The sequence below is a fragment of the Pseudophryne corroboree genome, chromosome 7 (genome assembly GCF_028390025.1).
Source record: "Pseudophryne corroboree isolate aPseCor3 chromosome 7, aPseCor3.hap2, whole genome shotgun sequence".
Classification (NCBI taxonomy): domain Eukaryota; kingdom Metazoa; phylum Chordata; class Amphibia; order Anura; family Myobatrachidae; genus Pseudophryne; species Pseudophryne corroboree.
Window position 1 is genome coordinate 158,069,768 of NC_086450.1, and position 19,416 is coordinate 158,089,183.

General features: G+C 43.2%; 1 protein-coding gene across 3 annotated transcripts in view; it reads left to right on the forward strand.

Annotated features, from left to right (window-relative positions):
- The window catches only part of ARHGAP15 (Rho GTPase activating protein 15), a 1,201,663-nt gene that overhangs the window by 579,336 nt on the left and 602,911 nt on the right, over window positions 1-19,416 (forward strand). For all 3 annotated transcript variants that reach the window (XM_063933735.1, XM_063933734.1, XM_063933733.1), the window contains exon 7: window positions 12,625-12,723. In XM_063933735.1, coding sequence (XP_063789805.1) covers window positions 12,625-12,723 — 99 coding nt within the window. The remainder of the gene's footprint in view (window positions 1-12,624; window positions 12,724-19,416) is intronic.

Sequence of the window (19,416 nt, forward strand, 5' to 3'; positions counted from 1 at the left end):
CAGAATATGCCTTAAGTGCTACATGTGCTGAAAGAGCTTAACTAAAGCAGATCATGATAGAAATCAAAGCTGACAGTTCTATGATTTCTCATATTCATGCAGATTTATTTTACTTATTTTTATGTCGCTATCCCAGTATGTCCGTACCAGGAAAGAACAAAGTTTCACGTTTGCATCCAAGACTTTGCCATGCACAACTATTTGCTTTTGTTGTCAGTTATAGATCATTTTCATCTATGATCACAAATTGGTCAATCACTGGCTAGACTCAAAGCTAACAGCCTGTACAGAAGCCGTTCCCCAAGGGAGTTGAAATTTTCCTAGTACAAAGTGTAAATATGCTTTAGTGAACGGTTCCAAGGATCGTTTATCAGAGAAACGGACCAATCAATATATAAAAGTAAGCTAAAGAAATCTAAACACAAAAAAAAAAAAGGATTTAACAGCAAATAGTGTGGACCGGCTTTAACTGCAACTCAGGAAAACAAAGTAAATTATCATATGTGATTAAGAAGTGGACACTTTTAAACTGTAGAGAGCAGTAGAAGTCTTTTGAAAGCTGCCTTACCCTGCTACTCTGAAGATGAGAGCGGCACTAAGAAATGAACGCAGAAGAAATCACATAAATGTCTTTAGCAGTAATCCTCTAGATGTAATTGTGTCTGTTCAAATGTATTTTAACTGTTTTGCTGTCAGATAAAAAAATAGTTCTATAATTCTTTCACTCTATTAAACAGAAGGGGATAATTTTAAACAGTTAATATTTGCATTAATAAGGGGGGAAAAAACTATCTTCAATAGAAATTATTTTGTTTGCTTTCTTTGACTTCATATTTACATGATATATTTCTGCATCTGTCTGTGTGTCTTTCTGTCCGTCCATCTGTCTGTGTTCAGGTAGGTGTAACTGGGCTGACAATTTATGCATTGAGCACACCCTGGTGCAGATTGGCATAGAGGGTTCCCCCTTTTTTATGAACTGAAATAACGAGATTTATGGTAAGAACTTACCTTTGTTAAATCTCTTTCTGCGAGGTACACTGGGCTCCACAAGGATTGGACAATGGGGTGTAGAGTAGGATCTTGATCCGAGGCACCAACAGGCTCAAAGCTTTGACTGTTCCCAGAATGCACAGCGCCGCCTTCTCTATAACCACGCCTCCCTGCACAGGAGCTCAGTTTTTAGTTAACCAGCCCAATGCAGTAGCAGGAAAAGAGACGACAACGGTTAGTAGCCACATACACCACACTCTCACGACAAGAGAAGTGTCAGCGGCTAATGCCATACCAACCCAAAGAAGCTAAGTGTGTCAGAGTGGGCGCCTTGTGGAGCCCAGTGTACCTCGCAGAAAGAGATTTAACAAAGGTAAGTTCTTACCATAAATCTCGTTTTCTGCTACGGGGTACACTGGGCTCCACAAGGATTGGACAATGGGGATGTCCTAAAGCAGTTCCTTATGGGAGGGGACGCACTGTAGCGGGCACAAGAACCCGGCGTCCAAAGGAAGCATCCTGGGAAGCGGCAGTATCGAAGGCATAGAACCTTATGAACGTGTTCCCGGAGGACCACGTAGCCGCCTTGCACAATTGTTCAAGGGTCGTGCCACGTTGGGCCGCCCAAGAAGGTCCAACAGACCGAGTAGAATGGGCCATAATGTGAGTAGGAGCTGATAGACCAGCCTTCACATAAGCATGTGCAATCACCATTGTAATCCATCTGGCCAGGGTCTGCTTGTGAGCAGGCCAGCCACGTTTGTGAAATCCAAACAAAACAAAGAGAGAATCAGATTTTCGAACAGAAGCAGTTCTCTTCACGTAGATACGGAGAGCCTGTACCACATCCAAAGACCTCTCTTTGGTTGAGAGATCAGGAGAGACAAGGGCCGGAACCACAATCTCCTGATTAAGGTGGAACGAAGAAACCAAGGCCCTCATTCCGAGTTGTTCGCTCGCAAGTGAATTTTAGCAGATTTGCTCATGCTAAGCCGCCGCCTACTGGGAGTGAATCTTAGCATCTTAAAATTGCGAACGATGTATTCGCAATATTGCGATTACACACCTCGTAGCAGTTTCTGAGTAGCTTCAGACTTACTCGGCATCTGCGATCATTTCACTGCTTGTCGTTCCTGGTTTGACGTCACAAACACACCCAGCGTTCGCCCAGACACTCCCCCGTTTCTCCGGCCACTCCTGCGTTTTTTCCGGAAACGGTAGCGTTTTTTTCCCACACGCCCATAAAACGTCCTGTTTCCGCCCAGTAACACCCATTTCCTGTCAATCACATTACGATCGCCAGAACGATGAAAATGCCGTGAGTAAAATTCCTAAGTGCATAGCAAATTTACTTGGCGCAGTGCGGACATTGCGCATGCGCATTAAGCAGAAAATCGCTGCGATGCGAAGATTTTTACCGAGCGAACAACTCGGAATGAGGGCCCAAATTAGGTAAATATCCGGGACGAGTCCTAAGAACCGCCCGGTCACGGTGAAAAATCAGATATGGGGAACTACAAGACAAGGCACCCAGATCCGACACTCTTCTAGCAGAGGCAATAGCCAGCAAGAACACCACCTTAAGGGAAAGCCACTTAAGGTCAGCTGAACCCAGGGGTTCAAATGGAGGCTCCTGCAACGCCTCCAAAACCACCGACAAGTCCCAAGGAGCCACAGGTGGGACATAGGGAGGTTGGATACGCAACACACCCTGAGTGAAAGTATGAACATCAGGTAAAGTCGCAATTTTTCTCTGAAACCACACCGACAAGGCAGAAATATGAACCTTGAGGGAGGCCAGGCGCAGGCCTTAATCTAGGCCCTGCTGCAGAAAAGCCAAAAGTTTGGCTGTACTAAACTTGGAAGCGTCATAATTATTAGATGCGCACCAAACAAAGTAGGAATGCCAGACCCTATAGTAAATCCGAGCAGAAGCCGGTTTCCGGGCCCGCAACATAGTTTTAATGACCTCTTTAGAAAAACCCTTAGCCCTCAAGACGGAAGACAGCCGGGCTAGGTCCTGGTAGACATAGACACAGGGGCCCTAAACGAGGAGGTCTGGGTGTTGTGGGAGCAGAAGTGGACACTCTGACGATAGGCTTTGCAGGTCTTAGAACCAGTGCCGTCTGGGCCACACTGGAGCTATGAGAAGCAGATTTCCTTTTTCTTGCTTGAACTTCCAAATTACCCTGGGCAGGAGTGACACCGGAGAGAACACGTACTGCAGCCGAAACCTCCACGGCACCGCCAGCGCATCCACGAATGCTGCTTGAGGATCCCTTGTTCTTGCTCCGAAGACCGGAACCTTGTGATTGTGTAGAGACGCCATCAGATCTACATCTGGAAGACCCCACTTTTCCACTAGGAGTTGAAACACTTCTGGATGGAGGCTCCACTCGCCGGCATGCACGTCCTGACGACTGAGAAAGTCCGCTTTACCTCATAAAAAGCTTTTCTTAGGGCTGCTTGGAGCAGTCCCTCTGTTAAGTGCCTGCTTACTGCAGCACCAACTTACAAAACTGAGCTCCTGTGCAGGGAGGTGGGGTTATAGAGGAGGCGGCGCTGTGCATTCTGGGAACAGTCAAAGCTTTGAGCCTGTTGGTGCCTCGGATCAAGATCCTACTCTACACCCCATTGTCCAATCCTTGTGGAGCCCAGTGTACCCCGCAGCAGAAAATGTGTCTTTCCAATAGTGATTCCCATAATAATTTCCCTTTCTCTGGACTGTTACTGTTCAATCTATTGAGAACGGTAAATACAGTCTGAAAAAGTACTAAATCAGATTACCTATTGCAAACCTATGCAGTCTGGTTTAGCCACAAAGATATAAAACAATTTGATCATAAAGGAGTTAAACCTTATACATTTGTTATATGAGTAGTAATTGTGGAAATATTGGGATAATAAACTTCAGGTCCATAGGACGCTTTGTAAACATATGTAAGCAGGCAGCATTCAAAAATGAGTAACTGCTTATACTGCCTATGACATGCAGGTAAACTGAGCGAATAATCGCAACGTTACGAAAGCTAAAGGACTGTGTACTAGGCCACCACATGCCTTACAATGCTTTTATATCACTTCAAACGGGTTGGGGTAGGGTGACCAGCGGTGGGGATATCGTGGTCAGCATAACGATGCTGGGACCCCGGCCTCCAGATTGCCAGCAAGGGGAGGGGGGGGTCGAGCGCAACAGCTCCTTGCAGGCTCGGTGGCTCGTCGCGCTCGCCACAGGTTCTATTCCCACTCTATGGGTGACATGGACACCCATGAGAAAGAATAGTCTCTGTTAGTCGTCATACCGACTGTCGAGATTTCTAGCGGTCAGTATTCCGGTGTTGGTATACTGACCGACGGGATCCCGACTGCCTGTAACATGATTACATCTCCTTCAAACACTTATCTGAAATTAGTCTGTAGTTCTAATGGGCAACAAAGTATTTTCCAAGGGCCTCCTAAGTAGCCCTTTCACCCACAAAAGGCCAAAATTCATGTTGGAGTGGCATCACATTATATAGTATGATCAGTCCAGAAACACAAGCAATAAGTTGACCTTGACTGGTGGTTAAAACTACATTACCATCAAATGACACACTAACTTGGTACAAAGATAGAGTGACTGCATTGTTGGGATGGGCAACGACCATTTATAGCTAGCAACCATCAATGCTTTACTACCAATGGTTGATGGTTTTGACATTAACAGTGGAGGTTTATTGTTTCTTTGCCATCAATGATGAGCTCCGATGGTGTGACACGAAAATGTGTTTTTCTTCTTCTTTTACTCCTGTTAATGGCCCAGCTCTGTCACTGAGCTTTTAGGGTCTATTTACTAAGCCTTGGGTGGAGATAAAGTTGCTGGAGATAAAGTACCAGCCAATCGGCTCCTAACTGCTATATCACAGACTGAGTTTGAAAAATGACAGGAGCTGATTGGCTGGTACTTTATCTCCAGCGACTTTATCTCCATCCAAGGCTTAGTAAATAGACCCTATGAGCTCACAACAGAAGCAGCACTAACTAATATACGTAGCTCAGAGATGCAGTGAGTGGAGCCAGACAGTCACAACCATAATGGCTTAAGTGGCTGACTAATCTCACACAAGCAGGGCTCAGTTCTGTGGCTGCTAGAGATACTGGGGGAGATTTATCAAAGCTTGGACGGGGATAAAGTATCTAGCAGTCAGCTTCTAGCTGCCATTTTACTGGCTGCATTTTAAAAATGACAGGAGCTGATTGGTTGGTACTTTATCACCAGCCACTTTATCTCTGCCCAAGCTTTCATAAATCTTTCCAGCATTTCTTGCAGCCGCAGCACTCAGCCCTGCTTGTGTGAGTTTCCTGCCATAAGTGCACCACATCCTAATTAGTGATATCAATCAATGGCTACAAAACCATCGATGGCTTCCCTTCAGTCGATTTCTGTCACAGATGGTAGAAATCGATGGTTCCATCGATGGTGACGCCTTTGAAAGACAACTGTATTGTACTGCATTCCCTCAAAAACATCACCATCCAATCACACACTAACTTGCTACATGCATTGTGTGACAGCGCTGCGCTCACTCTGGGCCCGATTGCCGATGTTCACGGAGTTTAGTGATTTTTTGCTATTTTGCGTGTATGAAAATCCTAAAAAACTCATATGGCCCATGTGTGACACAGTACAGTATGTGTGCACAGAGGTGCAGTAGCGACTGAGATGCATGTATTGGAAATGTATTGGGTGTTCCTGGGCAGGGACTGGGAGGTCGCTATTAAGATGCACAGAGATGCACCATATTATGGGAGTGTGACAGGCGTGTCACAGAACTGGTTGCAAACTCATGCTTTTTCGCCCACAAAGAAGGACATACCGGGACAGAGAATCTGTACCTAGCATGACGCTGGGACAAGTTTCAATGGTGCAACCGATGGTTGCATCTGAATACACTAAAAAGTGGGCATCCCAGTCCTTGCACATTCAGATGCACACTTATACATCAGGGGACGGACTAATACTAGCAATGACATAAAGTCAGGGGACAGACTAATACTAGCAATGACAAAGTCACTGGTGCAAATATGGCAACAGATGCTTAAAAGCGATCGCAACAGGGCATCTTGGTATCAGCCCCTCTTTATCACCACCATCCAATCACACATTAACCTTCTACATACACTTTGTGATTGCACTGTTTTCACTCTGTTACATCGCCATCCTATCACACCCTAACCTGCCACATACACTGTGTGACTGCACTACGCTCACTCTGTGACATCACAATCCAGTCACACACTTCCCTGCTACATAGACTGTGACATCATATCCAATCACACAATACCCTGCTGCTTACACTGTATGACTGTACTGTGCTCACTCTGTGACATCACAATCCAATCACAAACTAACCTTCTACATACACTGTATGATGCACTGAGCTCGCACTGTGACATCACCATCCAATCACAAACTAACCTTCTACATTCACTGTATGACTGCACTGTGCTCACTCTATGACATCACCATCCAATCACACACTACCCTGCTACATACACTGTATGACTGCACTGAGCTCAATCTATGACATCACCATCTGATCACACACTACCCTGATGCATACACTGTGTGATTGCACTGAGCTCACACTGTGACGTCACCATCCAATTACAAACTAACCTGCTGCATATACTGTATGACTGCACTGAGCTCTCACTGTGACTTCACCATCCAATCACAAACTAACTTGCTGCATACACTATTGCTGCACTGTGCTCACTCTGTGACATCACCATCCAGTCACACACTACCATACTGCATACACTGAGTGACTGCACTGAGGTCACTCTATGACATCACACACTACCCTGGTGCATACACTGTGTGACTGCACTGAGCTCACAATGTGATATCACCATCCAATCACAAACTAACCTGCTGCATACATTACGACTGCACTGAGCTCACTCTATGAAATCACCATCCAGTTACACACTACTCTGTTGTCTACACTGTGTGACTGCACTATGGTCACTCTCTGACATCACAATCCAATCACAAACTAACCTGCTACATACACTGTATGATGCACTGATCTTGCACTGTGACATCACCATCCAATCACAAGCTAACCTGCTGCACTGACACTCCAGTCACACACTAACCTGCTACATACACTATGGGCAGTATTCAATTCTTTTCACCCCCTTCCACACCCGTTCTGTTTCTACCCCCAAGGGACCGAAAGCGCCCAACCCTTTATTCAGCTAAGCCTGATTACTGTGGGCGCGATATGCGCAATAATGGGGATCACTTTAGAAAGGAGATTGGGCGTGATATATCATTTGAATACCGCCCATGACTGCACTGTGATAACTTGATGATATCGCCATCCAATCACACACTACCCTGATGTATATACTGTGTGACTGCACTGAGCTCACTCTGTGACATTACCATCCAATCACAAACTAACCTACTGCATACACTGTATGACTGCACTGAGCTCACTCTGTGACATTACCATCCAATCACAAACTAACCTACTGCATACACTGTATGACTGCACTGTGCTCACTCTATGACATTACCATCCAATCACAAAACTAACCTGCTGCATACACTATGACTGCACTGTGCTCACTCTGTGACATCACGCTCCAGTCACACACTAACCTGCTACATACTCTGTGTTACTGTTCTGTGCTCACTCTGGGGTCTATTCATGAAGCAGTGAAAAGTGTGGAGAAGTGAGCCAGTGGAGAAGTGGCAAATGGCAACTAATCAGCTGCTCTGTATAATTTTATAGTATGCAAATGATAAATGTTACTTCAATGCTGATTGGTCGCCCTGGGCAACTTCTCCACTGGCTCACTTCTCCACTCTTTCCACTGCTTCATGAATACACCCCTAAGTGACATCACAATCCAATCACAAACTACATACACTGTATGGTGCACTGAGCTTGCTCTGTGACATCTGTATGTCTAGAAAGAGAGCCAAAGGAAAGGACTCTTTATAGAAGCCCTCCCATGTGTCCACTTTGAGAGGTGCATCCTACCCTCCTTCAATGTCCTTGTGCCTACTGTGTGTATACTGCATATTGAAAACAACTACTGGACCAAAAACTCTGTCACTGTATATACACTTTTCGTGTTTTAAAAGTTTGTTTAAAAATATTTAAGAAAAAAATAAAGTACTTTCCTGAAAAACAGATGCCAAGTAATACGGTGTGGAAGTTATGCCAAGAACAGAGCAGTGTAAATTTAGCTTGAACTGTGTTCATAGTAATTCTGAAAGTATTCTGTATAGTTAAATGTTCTACTGGCACGAGCCATATCACAGTATAGAATGTTTGCATATTAACATATTTTCTGTAGACATCCTTAGTTCCCAGTATTATTACATTTGTGTTAATTTTAGCACTTAAAATATGGACTGACAGAGCTGTGATGGTACAATTAAGAGCCAAATTGAAAAGATAAAAATAGCAACAACCAATCTGTGAGAAAGAAAATGGAGACTGTCTGTACACTACAAAGGTTTTATGTGGTAATATATAATAGGGATGCTCTTTTAAAAGTGGCTTAAATCCTTTGCGATGTCTGTGATATCATTTTTCATTACTATATGATTATTACAATCATCACATTTATCCATAACTTCTTGAAGCTTCGTACAGAAAAGAGCACACAAGCTTAATTAGGCAAGTTCAATATGTACCTAAGAATCAAGGAATGTCCTTAAGTCAGTTTTTTTTATTTTGCATTTGAATGAACCGTTCTTACCTGAGAATATAAACAGGGATGGTTTGGTGGCCCAGTTGGTACTAGAAAAATAAGGGTTGATCCAATCAACACAATAATTAAATACACAATAGAGAAGTTAGTTAAGGGGGGTACACACTAGGCGATTTCTGCCTAAAAAATAAACTATAACGATATTTATGTTGTTATCATTTATTTTTAGCCTGAAATCTTCCAGTGTGTATGGGGGTGATATAAGTGAACGATGTGCGCTCCCAATATTGAGCTGACAATCAGCTCAACCCATCAGGGTTGGGCTGAGCTGCATGTTTGGGAATGCCGGTGGTGATATCTCTGAACGTTATCACTGAACGATAACGTTCAGTGTGTACGCACTATGTAGTTAAACACTATATCATTCAATGGTATAGTCATTCACCGCCAGCATTTACACATCAGGTAGTGTGTACCCGCCTTAAGTCAATCAATCAATCAATCAATCAATGTTATTATTGTATATGGTATATGTTACTTTCTCTTTGTGGAAGGTTCTTATTGTTTCTCTTGTTAGGCCAAATGTAAGATAAGTATAGGAACCTTCCACAAAGCGAAAGGAACAAACCATTCCTGTTTATATTCTTGCTCAGTCATCTAGAGGAAAGACCAGGTCACCACTATCTACAGTACCCAATATTTTAGTTCTTATCCGAGGTTATGGTTAATTTATTTTTAAAACCGAAATAGTGATTATGTAGATTGCAAGTTATAGTGTACATCATAGGGACCAGAGCATGGCCAGGCACACCCTAATGTCGCACACTGTCTCCAATCTTGTCAGCAAAATTACCAGCATTTTCAGCGAGTGAGTCACTCAGTGAGGGGAATTCAGTTGAGGTGATATATTTGTTTTGCCAATGGGTGCAAGTGCTGCAGGTGCCTATTGCTTATCACATATGTACCGGGTTTAGACTCATTAAGTGGCTAAACCTGTGCAAAGCACAGGGTGCGCTGCATTTGGACACCCAACTTCTGCTCGTGACCTAAGGAGGGTGTGAGCAGAAATAATGGGCACCACCGGAACTCACAGGACTTAGCAGTGCAGCATTGCTAACCTCTTCACTTCACTCCCTAATTCTCTCCACCCCTGGAGGAGTTGAGGACACATGTATTATATAAACTACCATCCAGTTATATTTGGCATAATATGAATTGGCAGAACTACTATGGGGTATATTGTGGTCATATGTACTTAAGTGATGTAACAGAGTTTTAAGCATTGAGGGGAGGTATGATTTGGGTGGATACTATTGGTACATGATCATGTATTATAGGTTTCACTGAACCAGTGGATTGATGACATAAAAATTGTGCTAGACACACTCCTTGGGGAAGAGTATTACTCTCAAAATTTTCCTGTGGGCACAACCAAATGAAATGTGCAGCGCACCCCAATGGTGTACATGGGTATCCCAACATTGATGTGAATGATCCAACATTCTAGTGCAGCAGTATACTGTACATTAGTACAATATAGCTTAAGCTTAAGGTTAATAACATTCCTCACATTTTCTGGAATTGGAACATGAGAAGGTGGTGTGTTCTTCACCAAAAGTTCTGGCCATGTCACTACGATATGTGCCACAATAAGCCTCTTTACTCTTCTCTAAGAATGCTCCGTCAATGTTATGCATACCTGCATGACATTAAAGGGTCATCTTCTAGCTGGCATACCCCCACGGGTCGACTGGACAGTCCCCTTTAAATTGGACATATCACACAACTATTGGCGGTATCCTATTACCCACAGTAAACATCAGTTTTCATGATTTTTCCCAATGTTTCAACAATTTTTTTTCCAGGCTATCCTAATAGATCACCTGTAAAAATATGCCTTTTCTCCCGAAAACACACAGGTTCAGTGAAACCTGTGTGTTTTTGCGAGAAACAGCCCAGTTTGGGTGAGGGTGCCACGGCTTGGGAGCCGGCACTCAGTGGAGCCGGAGCAGCGCCGCAGCCCCCACTTCCCCTGACCCTGGGAGCTGGAGGTCAGCACTGCACCAGGAGCTGTCAGGAGTCGGAAACCGCTGCATCATCAGAAGCCCCAATAAGCTGTTCGCTCATGCCAGCCTATTGGGGCTAATAGGATAGCCCTTGGCAGGACACTTAGCCCCGGTATATTACCGGGGCTAATTGGATATCCCCCTATATCTTACAGTATTTGCCTACTTTCTGGACATCACCTCCTGAAGACAGAGGCACAGAGAAGAAGATGGTGCAGGTTCAAAGAATTAGGGACCCCAAAACTTCAATAAATTCATGAGTATGCAAACATAATATAAATCATCAATAGTGTACTTTTAACTAACAATTGAAACAATGTTAACTGCAATACAGTACCTGCAGTGTATACAAAAAGGGACTGTACATTAATGTATTACTAAAAACCAATAAAACAATGACTTGAGTCAAATTATGTATTATGCTAAAATAAATCGCACAGTTTAATTACACTTAATGCACTGCATATTCAACATGATGATCTGTCTTAACAGCTGATAGACCCATATTCTGTACAGTATGAACTTACTATGAAGCGCATTACTCTGTATTGTGCTATGAGTGTTCTCTAAAAATTGGATATCACTATCCCTCCCTTAATTTCTAATCTGATCCTGCATAAATTGTCACAATTTCCCTGATTTGTAACAATTATTAAAGAAAAATATATTGATACTTACATATTTGATAATTAATAATAAGATGATTTTTCTAAAGAATTTTTTTTTCCTGCTGACTTTGGATGGAAAAATAAGCATGTATTAAAAATGGTTTCATCCGACAAGTAGAAATATTAGTATCCTTGGGTGGGATGTATTATACAGGCACATAACATGCCGGTATAACTCTTCCTGCTTCGCCTCTTTACCGAGGAAGCAGGAAGCATTAGGGACAAGATGTAAGAACATCTTGTTTGTTGGAGCTGGGGAGTCAACCTCCCCCCTCCGGCGATCCCCATCATCTCCATAGCCTAGTGCTGATGCGCTATGTCTCCCTGCCCAGTCAGCTCCACTGCGCATGTGCAGGATCTCGCTATGCGATCTCCCGTGCACATCCTGGAGCCAGCACCCGCTACAACCAGAGACAGCACTGTCCCTGTTGTGTTGTATGGGCAGCGACACCTGCAGCTATTGAGATCAGTAGCTGCAGGTGTCGGAGCGGTCACTTTTCTTACATTGCTCTGCACATTGGCGTGCTATCTTTTAGACAGCAGCGCCATTTATGCCCCTGTAACTGCTGTACTATATGGGGAGAAGTGGTATCAGCACACATAGCATACGCTGATACCTCCCCCTCATGTTGACCTTTAATTAATTTACATTGTCTCTTCCCTACCTTTCATTCCTTGCTCTTGCATTAGCTGAGTAGTTAGCGATACTGATAAGCAGATTAAAATGTTGCGTTTCAGTCATTAGGCAGAAGAAAAAAAATCAATATCAGTGTTTGCAAACTATATTATACAATGGTTGATGATTGCAGGGTTCTTAAGTCAATGCTCCGCTCCTTACCTACAGTATGCTGCACACACTTTTACTAATTACTTACTATATATTTAACAGGAAATAATGTTCTACGTAAACAAGTGCTATAACACGATACTGTAGCTATTAAATATCAGCACACATTGATTATTTCAATAAAAAAATTCTTTTAATTTACTGTATTACACAATACCATCATTAATATTTGAGAACCGTGACAATAAAATAATTACATTTTCTTACAAATGAAAATCACTTTTTTTCTTGATAGTATGGAAATAATGGATTTCCCACTGACAAGGCATGTTTGGGATAAATAAATAATCTTTCAGCAGTCCACTTGCTTACAATGAAATTTCCTCCTCAGATCACAACAGTATCGGGAAATGAGATCCTTCTTCAGTCTGACACAGATATTACTATACAGGAATGGTTCCAAGCAATCCGAAACACAATTGACAGCTTGGTATGTATTAGTTTGTGGCCTTATTTCAAAAAACTGTGTTTAGAGGTATAGCATGTTTAATTGTTTATATCGTTTAGTGGATAGCTGAAATGACAGATTTGCAGAGCAAAATAACAAATACAGTGAGCAGTCAATAACTAAATAATTAAATCTTGATTATTTGGATATTTAGTCACTTTTCTTGGCTCCCAAGGATAGTTAAGGTCTGGGGCTGAAAAGAAAGAGAAACATTTATGAAAACTAGTGTACAGTAAAATAAGATAATTGAACATTTCAAACTGGTTTAAAAGCTTGATCGAATTTCATCTTTTTGACGGTCTTGAAGATGTTCAAAATACAAATGTCCATAGACTACTGATTTGAACTGTGCTCCTGATTCATATTTGTAAGTAAAGCAAAACAAAAACAAAAACCAAGTAACTTTGTGTCTGGAACAAATCATGTAGCCATACAAATGGAGCAAATACACTTACATTGTTTCTCTGCAGGGTAAATATTGTCTGCTTCTGCGTGGACAGTAGCCCACAAGTGTTAAGGGCCATATACATGTGAGAGATGTGTGCTGAGCGAACCGCTCAGCACACATCTCTCCCGCCGCTCAGTACAGCGCGATGTGTGCTGAGAGATGCGGGGGAGGACGGGGGATGGCGATAGCGTTGTGCGGGGTTGCGCATCGCTAACGCTGAGAGGGGTATACATGAGTGATCTGTGCTTAATATCTAAGCAATCTATTCAGATTGCTTAGATTTTAAGCATGGATCTCTCCGTGAGTACTCCCCTTTAGACAGCTTTATTTTTACACTGCAATTTAGATTTTAGTTTAAACACACCCCACCCAATTCTAAGGCTCTCTGCGCATTCCCCCCCCCCCCCCCCCCCCCCCCATCCGCTGTGCAACATGGTTTTGGCCCAGTTGCTTGCTTTCTTGCTTTACTTAAAAGTTTCAGTCAGGCCCTGTGTTCCAAATTCCTGGCTGGCAGACACCACTTACATTGCAGGTTTGCTTCTCAGTATCAAAGTTGCTGCTAATATTTGCGGGCTGCAGTCAATTTCCGATATTGTTAAATAAAGACAATTTTAACTGTTGTTTATCAAGCTGCTAACACTACTGTGTTCGGAATTCACTGTACATTTTGGAAGTTTGCCAATTACAATAAAAAAAAAGGCAAAATATTTAAAATTGACTTGAATGTCTGTAAACACTGGGCCTAATTCAGATGTGGTTGGAGGAGCTATCACTGCTGCTTACATAGAAGCAGCAATGATTACACTTATATGTTATTGCAGTAGGAGGCATCATGCATTAGTGATCTGAGCTGTGTCCTAGGATGCAGCATTTCAGCAAGCCAGCTGCCGCAGATCCAACAGAGAGGCCAGGAAATCTCTGTCATCCAGAATGGAGGCTGTGGCCGCACCCGTGCGGCAGCAGACTGTCACTCACTGACAGTCTGCTGCCTGGGTCCTACGTCACAGACCTGTACTGAGCATATGCAGGACGAGTCTGACGCAAAGTACTGTACCTCTGTACTTTGTGGCATGCACCACTGATGCGTTGGGACCTAAATCAGGCCCAGCACTGCATGGGCATAGTTATTCTAGCTCACCATAGCCAAAAACACTGATTGCCATTCTAGATTTTTTTTTCACGTTATTTTGGGAAATTTTTAAGCTGGTTTGAGGGTCGAAAAACAGCAGGGTAGATTATCTCTAGCTTTGAGTTTGCAAACGGCAAAATTATATATTCTGATTGGTTCTGTGAGCAACATCACATCAAACACCTCCCAACTTTTAAGGTGGGCCATGTAGCCATGCATCATGGGGGTGTGTCAGAACTTTGGATGTACTGAACTGCCCCTGTCCTGTTCCCCTACCTTAAAACCATGAATAAGGCACACACTGCTTGGAACAGAGGGAAGGGATCTCAGATGGGACTGTTCTGCCAAAATCGGGAAGTTGGGTGGTATGACATTCTTGTTTATGTTAGACAGTGTATCACTCTGTGGTCTGTCTCCATTCCCAGCACTAGAGGCAGCTTCACTGCTCTAGTGTTTTCCCTCCTACCCCGCAGCCGCATCCTTTGTGTACTGAGACACTGTGTTACCGCTGTAATGCTTCCCATGTATACTGTGAGTTCCTTCTGCTGCAGAACATCTTCTATATACTACAAGATGCTATCGCTGTTATCTGAATAAACCTATCATCCTGGTTATGTGACGTTGTGTGGACTAACATCCCTATCCGACACCGCAACACTCTGCCAACAGGTTATGGGCCCAGGACCCCACGTCAGAAAGGCAGTCTAAAACAGAGGTAAATAATAAATAAAAGTGCAGCTGATTAAAGAAGGAGTATTTTTATTAATATAGAGAAGAATGTACAGTACAGGGAACAGTGTGATCTTTACAAAGCTGAAAGGCTCAGAGAATTACACAACGTGGAAATTTGCTATGGAGATGCAGCTTAAGCAGCATAAGTTGTGGAGAGTCACAATTGAGCCAGGAGCAGACCAAAACCCAGTTGAAGTGGATAGAGCCATCGGGACGATAGGCTTGGCAGTGGAACAACACGTCTACTCCATTATCAGCGGGAAAGTGTCAACCTAAGACATGGGGGCAGCTCTGCAAATGGTGTATGAGGTCAAAGGTCTGAAGAATAAACTTGAGGCATATGCTGTATGGGACAAAATTAAGTGCCTGTAAAGACATGAATGATTATATTGATAAAATACTGTCAATAGCTCAGCAATTGGCATCTGTCAGGGATAGGTGGACAACTAGGAAGTGGCGGTGGTGATGTTACAAAATCTGACACCAGAATTCGACTTCCTGGTAGTAGCTTTGGAGTCTAATGATACCAAGCTGATAACAGAAATTGTAAGAGCCAAGCTGCTGCAGTTCCAAGAATGTTTTCTTGTCGAGACACATGCTGAAGGTTCTGCCTTATTCAAAAAAGGTACTAAGTCCAGAAAGCTCAAGTTCAAGTGCTTTATATGTCACAAGTGGGGCACAAGGCCTCAGATTGCAGAAAAATTGCAGTAGTACGCAGAAGAAGCATGACAAACCAAATGAGTCAGCACAGAATGTAGCAGATAGTCACAAGAAGGATTGCTGGTACATGAACTCGGGGGCCACTAGGCATTTCAGTTGTAATCAAGAATGGTTCACTTCACTGACAGTAAGTGAACCCATCACAGTCAAAGGGATTGGAGACAAAGTCCTCACTGCTTCAAAATTTGGGACAATCAGTGCATCTAAGAATTAAAGGGGAAACAGTTATTATGGACATCCAAGACATCTTGTTCGTGCTGAATTGGGAAGCAATCTCATTGCTATAAGCGTCCTGGAGAAAAAGGATTACAGAGTCCAGTTTGCAAAGGGCAACTGTATGGTGCAAAATGAGAAAGGGACTGTAATTGCTTCAGCAACCCGGTGCAACCAACTGGATTTCCTAGACACCGAGCAGTGTTCTGCAATGGCGGCCTCTGATTCAAACCAGTCGATGGAGCTGTGGCACAGGTGCCTAGGTCATCTGGGATATGACAACGTCCAGAAGCTACTCGATGGAATGGCAAATGAAATCACTGTGAGTTGTATAAAATGAAAGTAGACTCGGACCCCATTTCCTAAGTCTACTAGTAAAGCGGAAATACCACTATCCCTAGTGCATACTGACGTATGTGGTCCAATGGAGATGGAATCAATGAGTGGCTACAGGTATTTTATAACATTTATTGATGATGCCACAAGGATGACACGTGTATTTCATTAAAGCTAAAAGTGAAGTTGTCAATAAAATTGTGGAATACAAGTACCTGGTAGACACTCAGACGGGTCTGAAATTGAAAGTATTGAGATCCAACAATGACAGAGAGTACGACAATGGCGGAGAGTATGACAACAGAGTTTTAGCACAGTTCCTGAAAAAATATGGCATACAGCATCAACTAACAATTGCTTACATACCAGAACAAAACAGTGTGAGTGAGCATGCAAATCATACAATTGTTGAGAGAGCATGGACTATGTTGAATTACGCAGGTCTGGAGAAAAGCTTTTGGGCGGAAGCAGTGTCTACTGCAGTATATCTTAAAAACCGTGCGCCCCCAGTAGCCGTAAAAGGTAAAATGCCACTGGAGGCATGGTCCAAGAAAAAGCCAGCTGTCAATCTTCAGCTGTGTCTTCAGCTGTAAAGCTTATGTACATATGCCTAAGAAGAAAAGACGGAAATTAGATCTAAAAGTCAGTGGAATGTATTATGCTAGGATACTGTGAAAAAATCAAAGGATACAGGCTTTGGGACATTACAAACAAACGTCTTCTAAAGTCTATAGATGTGGTGTTCCATGGGATAGCACCAATCACTGGAACAGTGGAACAAGAATCACAGCAACAGTATATCGCTGGATATGCAGGCAGCGGATAGCGTGTCTGATCCTGAAAGAGTTAATGCAGATACCCAATCAGGAAACAGAAGTTCCATGAGGAGCAATAAAGGTGTTCCATCCAAAAGATACAGTAAGGAATATGCAAATATTGCTTACTGTGAACCCCGAAATATACAGGAAGCAAAAACAAGTAGCAACTAGAAAGAATGGAGGTCAGTAATAGATACAGAGCTGTCAGCTCTGGATGATAACAGTACATGGACTGTAGTTGACAGGCCGAATAACTGTAAGACAATCAAAAACAAGTGGGTCTTTTGCAGAAAGCTGAATGCGGATGGGACTATTGCTAATTATAAAGCCCACCTTTTTGCTAAAGGATACACACAAAAATCCGGGATTGACTACGGAGAGATCTTTTTGCCTGTTGCAATGTACAGCACCTTGAGATTAGTTATTGCCATTGCTACACTTCAAGATTTATTGTTATACTAGTTAGACTTTGATTCTGCATTCCTAAATGGAAAGTTAATTGAGGAGATAGAGGAAATGAGAGAGATTCCTTATCAAAATGCTGTTGGTAGCTTGATGTATGCAAGTATTGGGACTCACCCCGACATCACACATGCAGTGAGCCGGGCAAGCCAGTTTGCAATTAACCCTGGGAGGCAACACTGGATTGCAGTCAAAAGAATCTTAAGGTACTTAAAAGGTACAAGTTCTTTAAAGTTGGTGTTTACAGAGTCAAAAGGTATGATTTTGGAAGTTTTCTTTGATGCCAGTTGGGGATCAGATGAGGACGACAGACGTTCCTACATGGGATACTTGTTCATTTTGGCAGGCGCAGCCATCAGCTGGGTGAGCAAAAAGCAACCCACTGTTGCCCTATCCACCACTGAGGTGGAGTACATGGCACTTACAGAAACTGCAAAAGAAGTTTTATGGATAAAGGAGACTTTATGTGAGCTTAGCCTTCTTTACCACAGTGAGACTATCAACATTGCTTGTGATAACAAGGGAGCAATTGATTTGTCTTCCAGCACCAAGCTTTATGGATGGTCCAAACACATTGCCATTAGACATCACTTTATCTGTGAGTTAGTGGAAAACAAGTCTGTTAATGTGGATTACATAGCAAGCGAGAGCAGTGCTGCTGATATGTTGACAAAGGGACTGTCATCACACTTGCTGAATATGTTCATGACAAAATGTGGACTGGAATACTTTTGAGAAATGTTGATTTGTTTTACTGTTTGCTTACCATGCTTTATTAATGTGCTTTCCTTTACAGGAAAACTTTATTGAGAAATGTTTTGATAAAGTGTTACGAAAATGTATGTAAATCGGAGAGCGAGGGGGGTGTTAGACAGTGGCTCACTTTGTGGTCTGTCTCTGTTCCCAACACTAGAGACAGCTTCACTGCTCTAGTGTTTTCCCTCCTAGTGTTAGCTCAGTGCAGTAGGAGGTGCTTAGTGCACAGTCTGAGAGAGTTCTTCCTGGGAGAGAAGCCTGCACTGACGTGCAGCTTCTACTCTCCTCAGTGTGTGACCTTGTCTACCCCGCAGCCACATCCTGTGTGTACTGAGACTCTGTGCTACCGCTGGACTGCTTCACATGAACACTGAGTTCCTACTGCTGCAGAACATCTTCTATATACTACAAGCTGTTATCTCTGTTATCTGAATAAACCAATCATCCTGGTTAAGTGCCTTTGTGTGGACTAACATCCCTATCCGACACCGCAACACACTGCCAGCAGTTTTCACTTTGCACTACTTTTCATAAATGTCCCCCATTGTATTTTTATGTACTGTACATTGGAGCACAGGTTTGTGAGTCAGTGAGGATTTCATTACAGCAGATGTCATTACATAGACCACACAGTTGCAAATCAGTGTGTTCAACGTGTGACTAACACATCACCTGCTACAGCTACAAGCAGGGCCGGATTAACAATGGGGCTAATGGAGCTGCAGCTCCAGGCCCACACTCCAAAATAGGCCCACTGCATCTGCAGATGATTATGCTGCTGTAGATAGGAAAAACAAATTTCCTTCTACTGCAGCCTGCAGCGCCGGACCCGTCCCACCAGCATCAACACCCGCTTCAAGTGTGGATTTGCGGGGGGCGGGGGCACCAAAGCACGTATAGTGCACTGTTGTAGATTCCGGGATTTAGCCCCGCCCCCTGGACTTAAGCCATGCCTCTTTGCAATGTACGTTTAAGCTCCGCCTCCCGGTGATGTCATCTGTCAGTCACCGGGAGGGCAGAGGGAAGCGGAGCGGACTATGACAACGGGGCGTGGCCTAGCG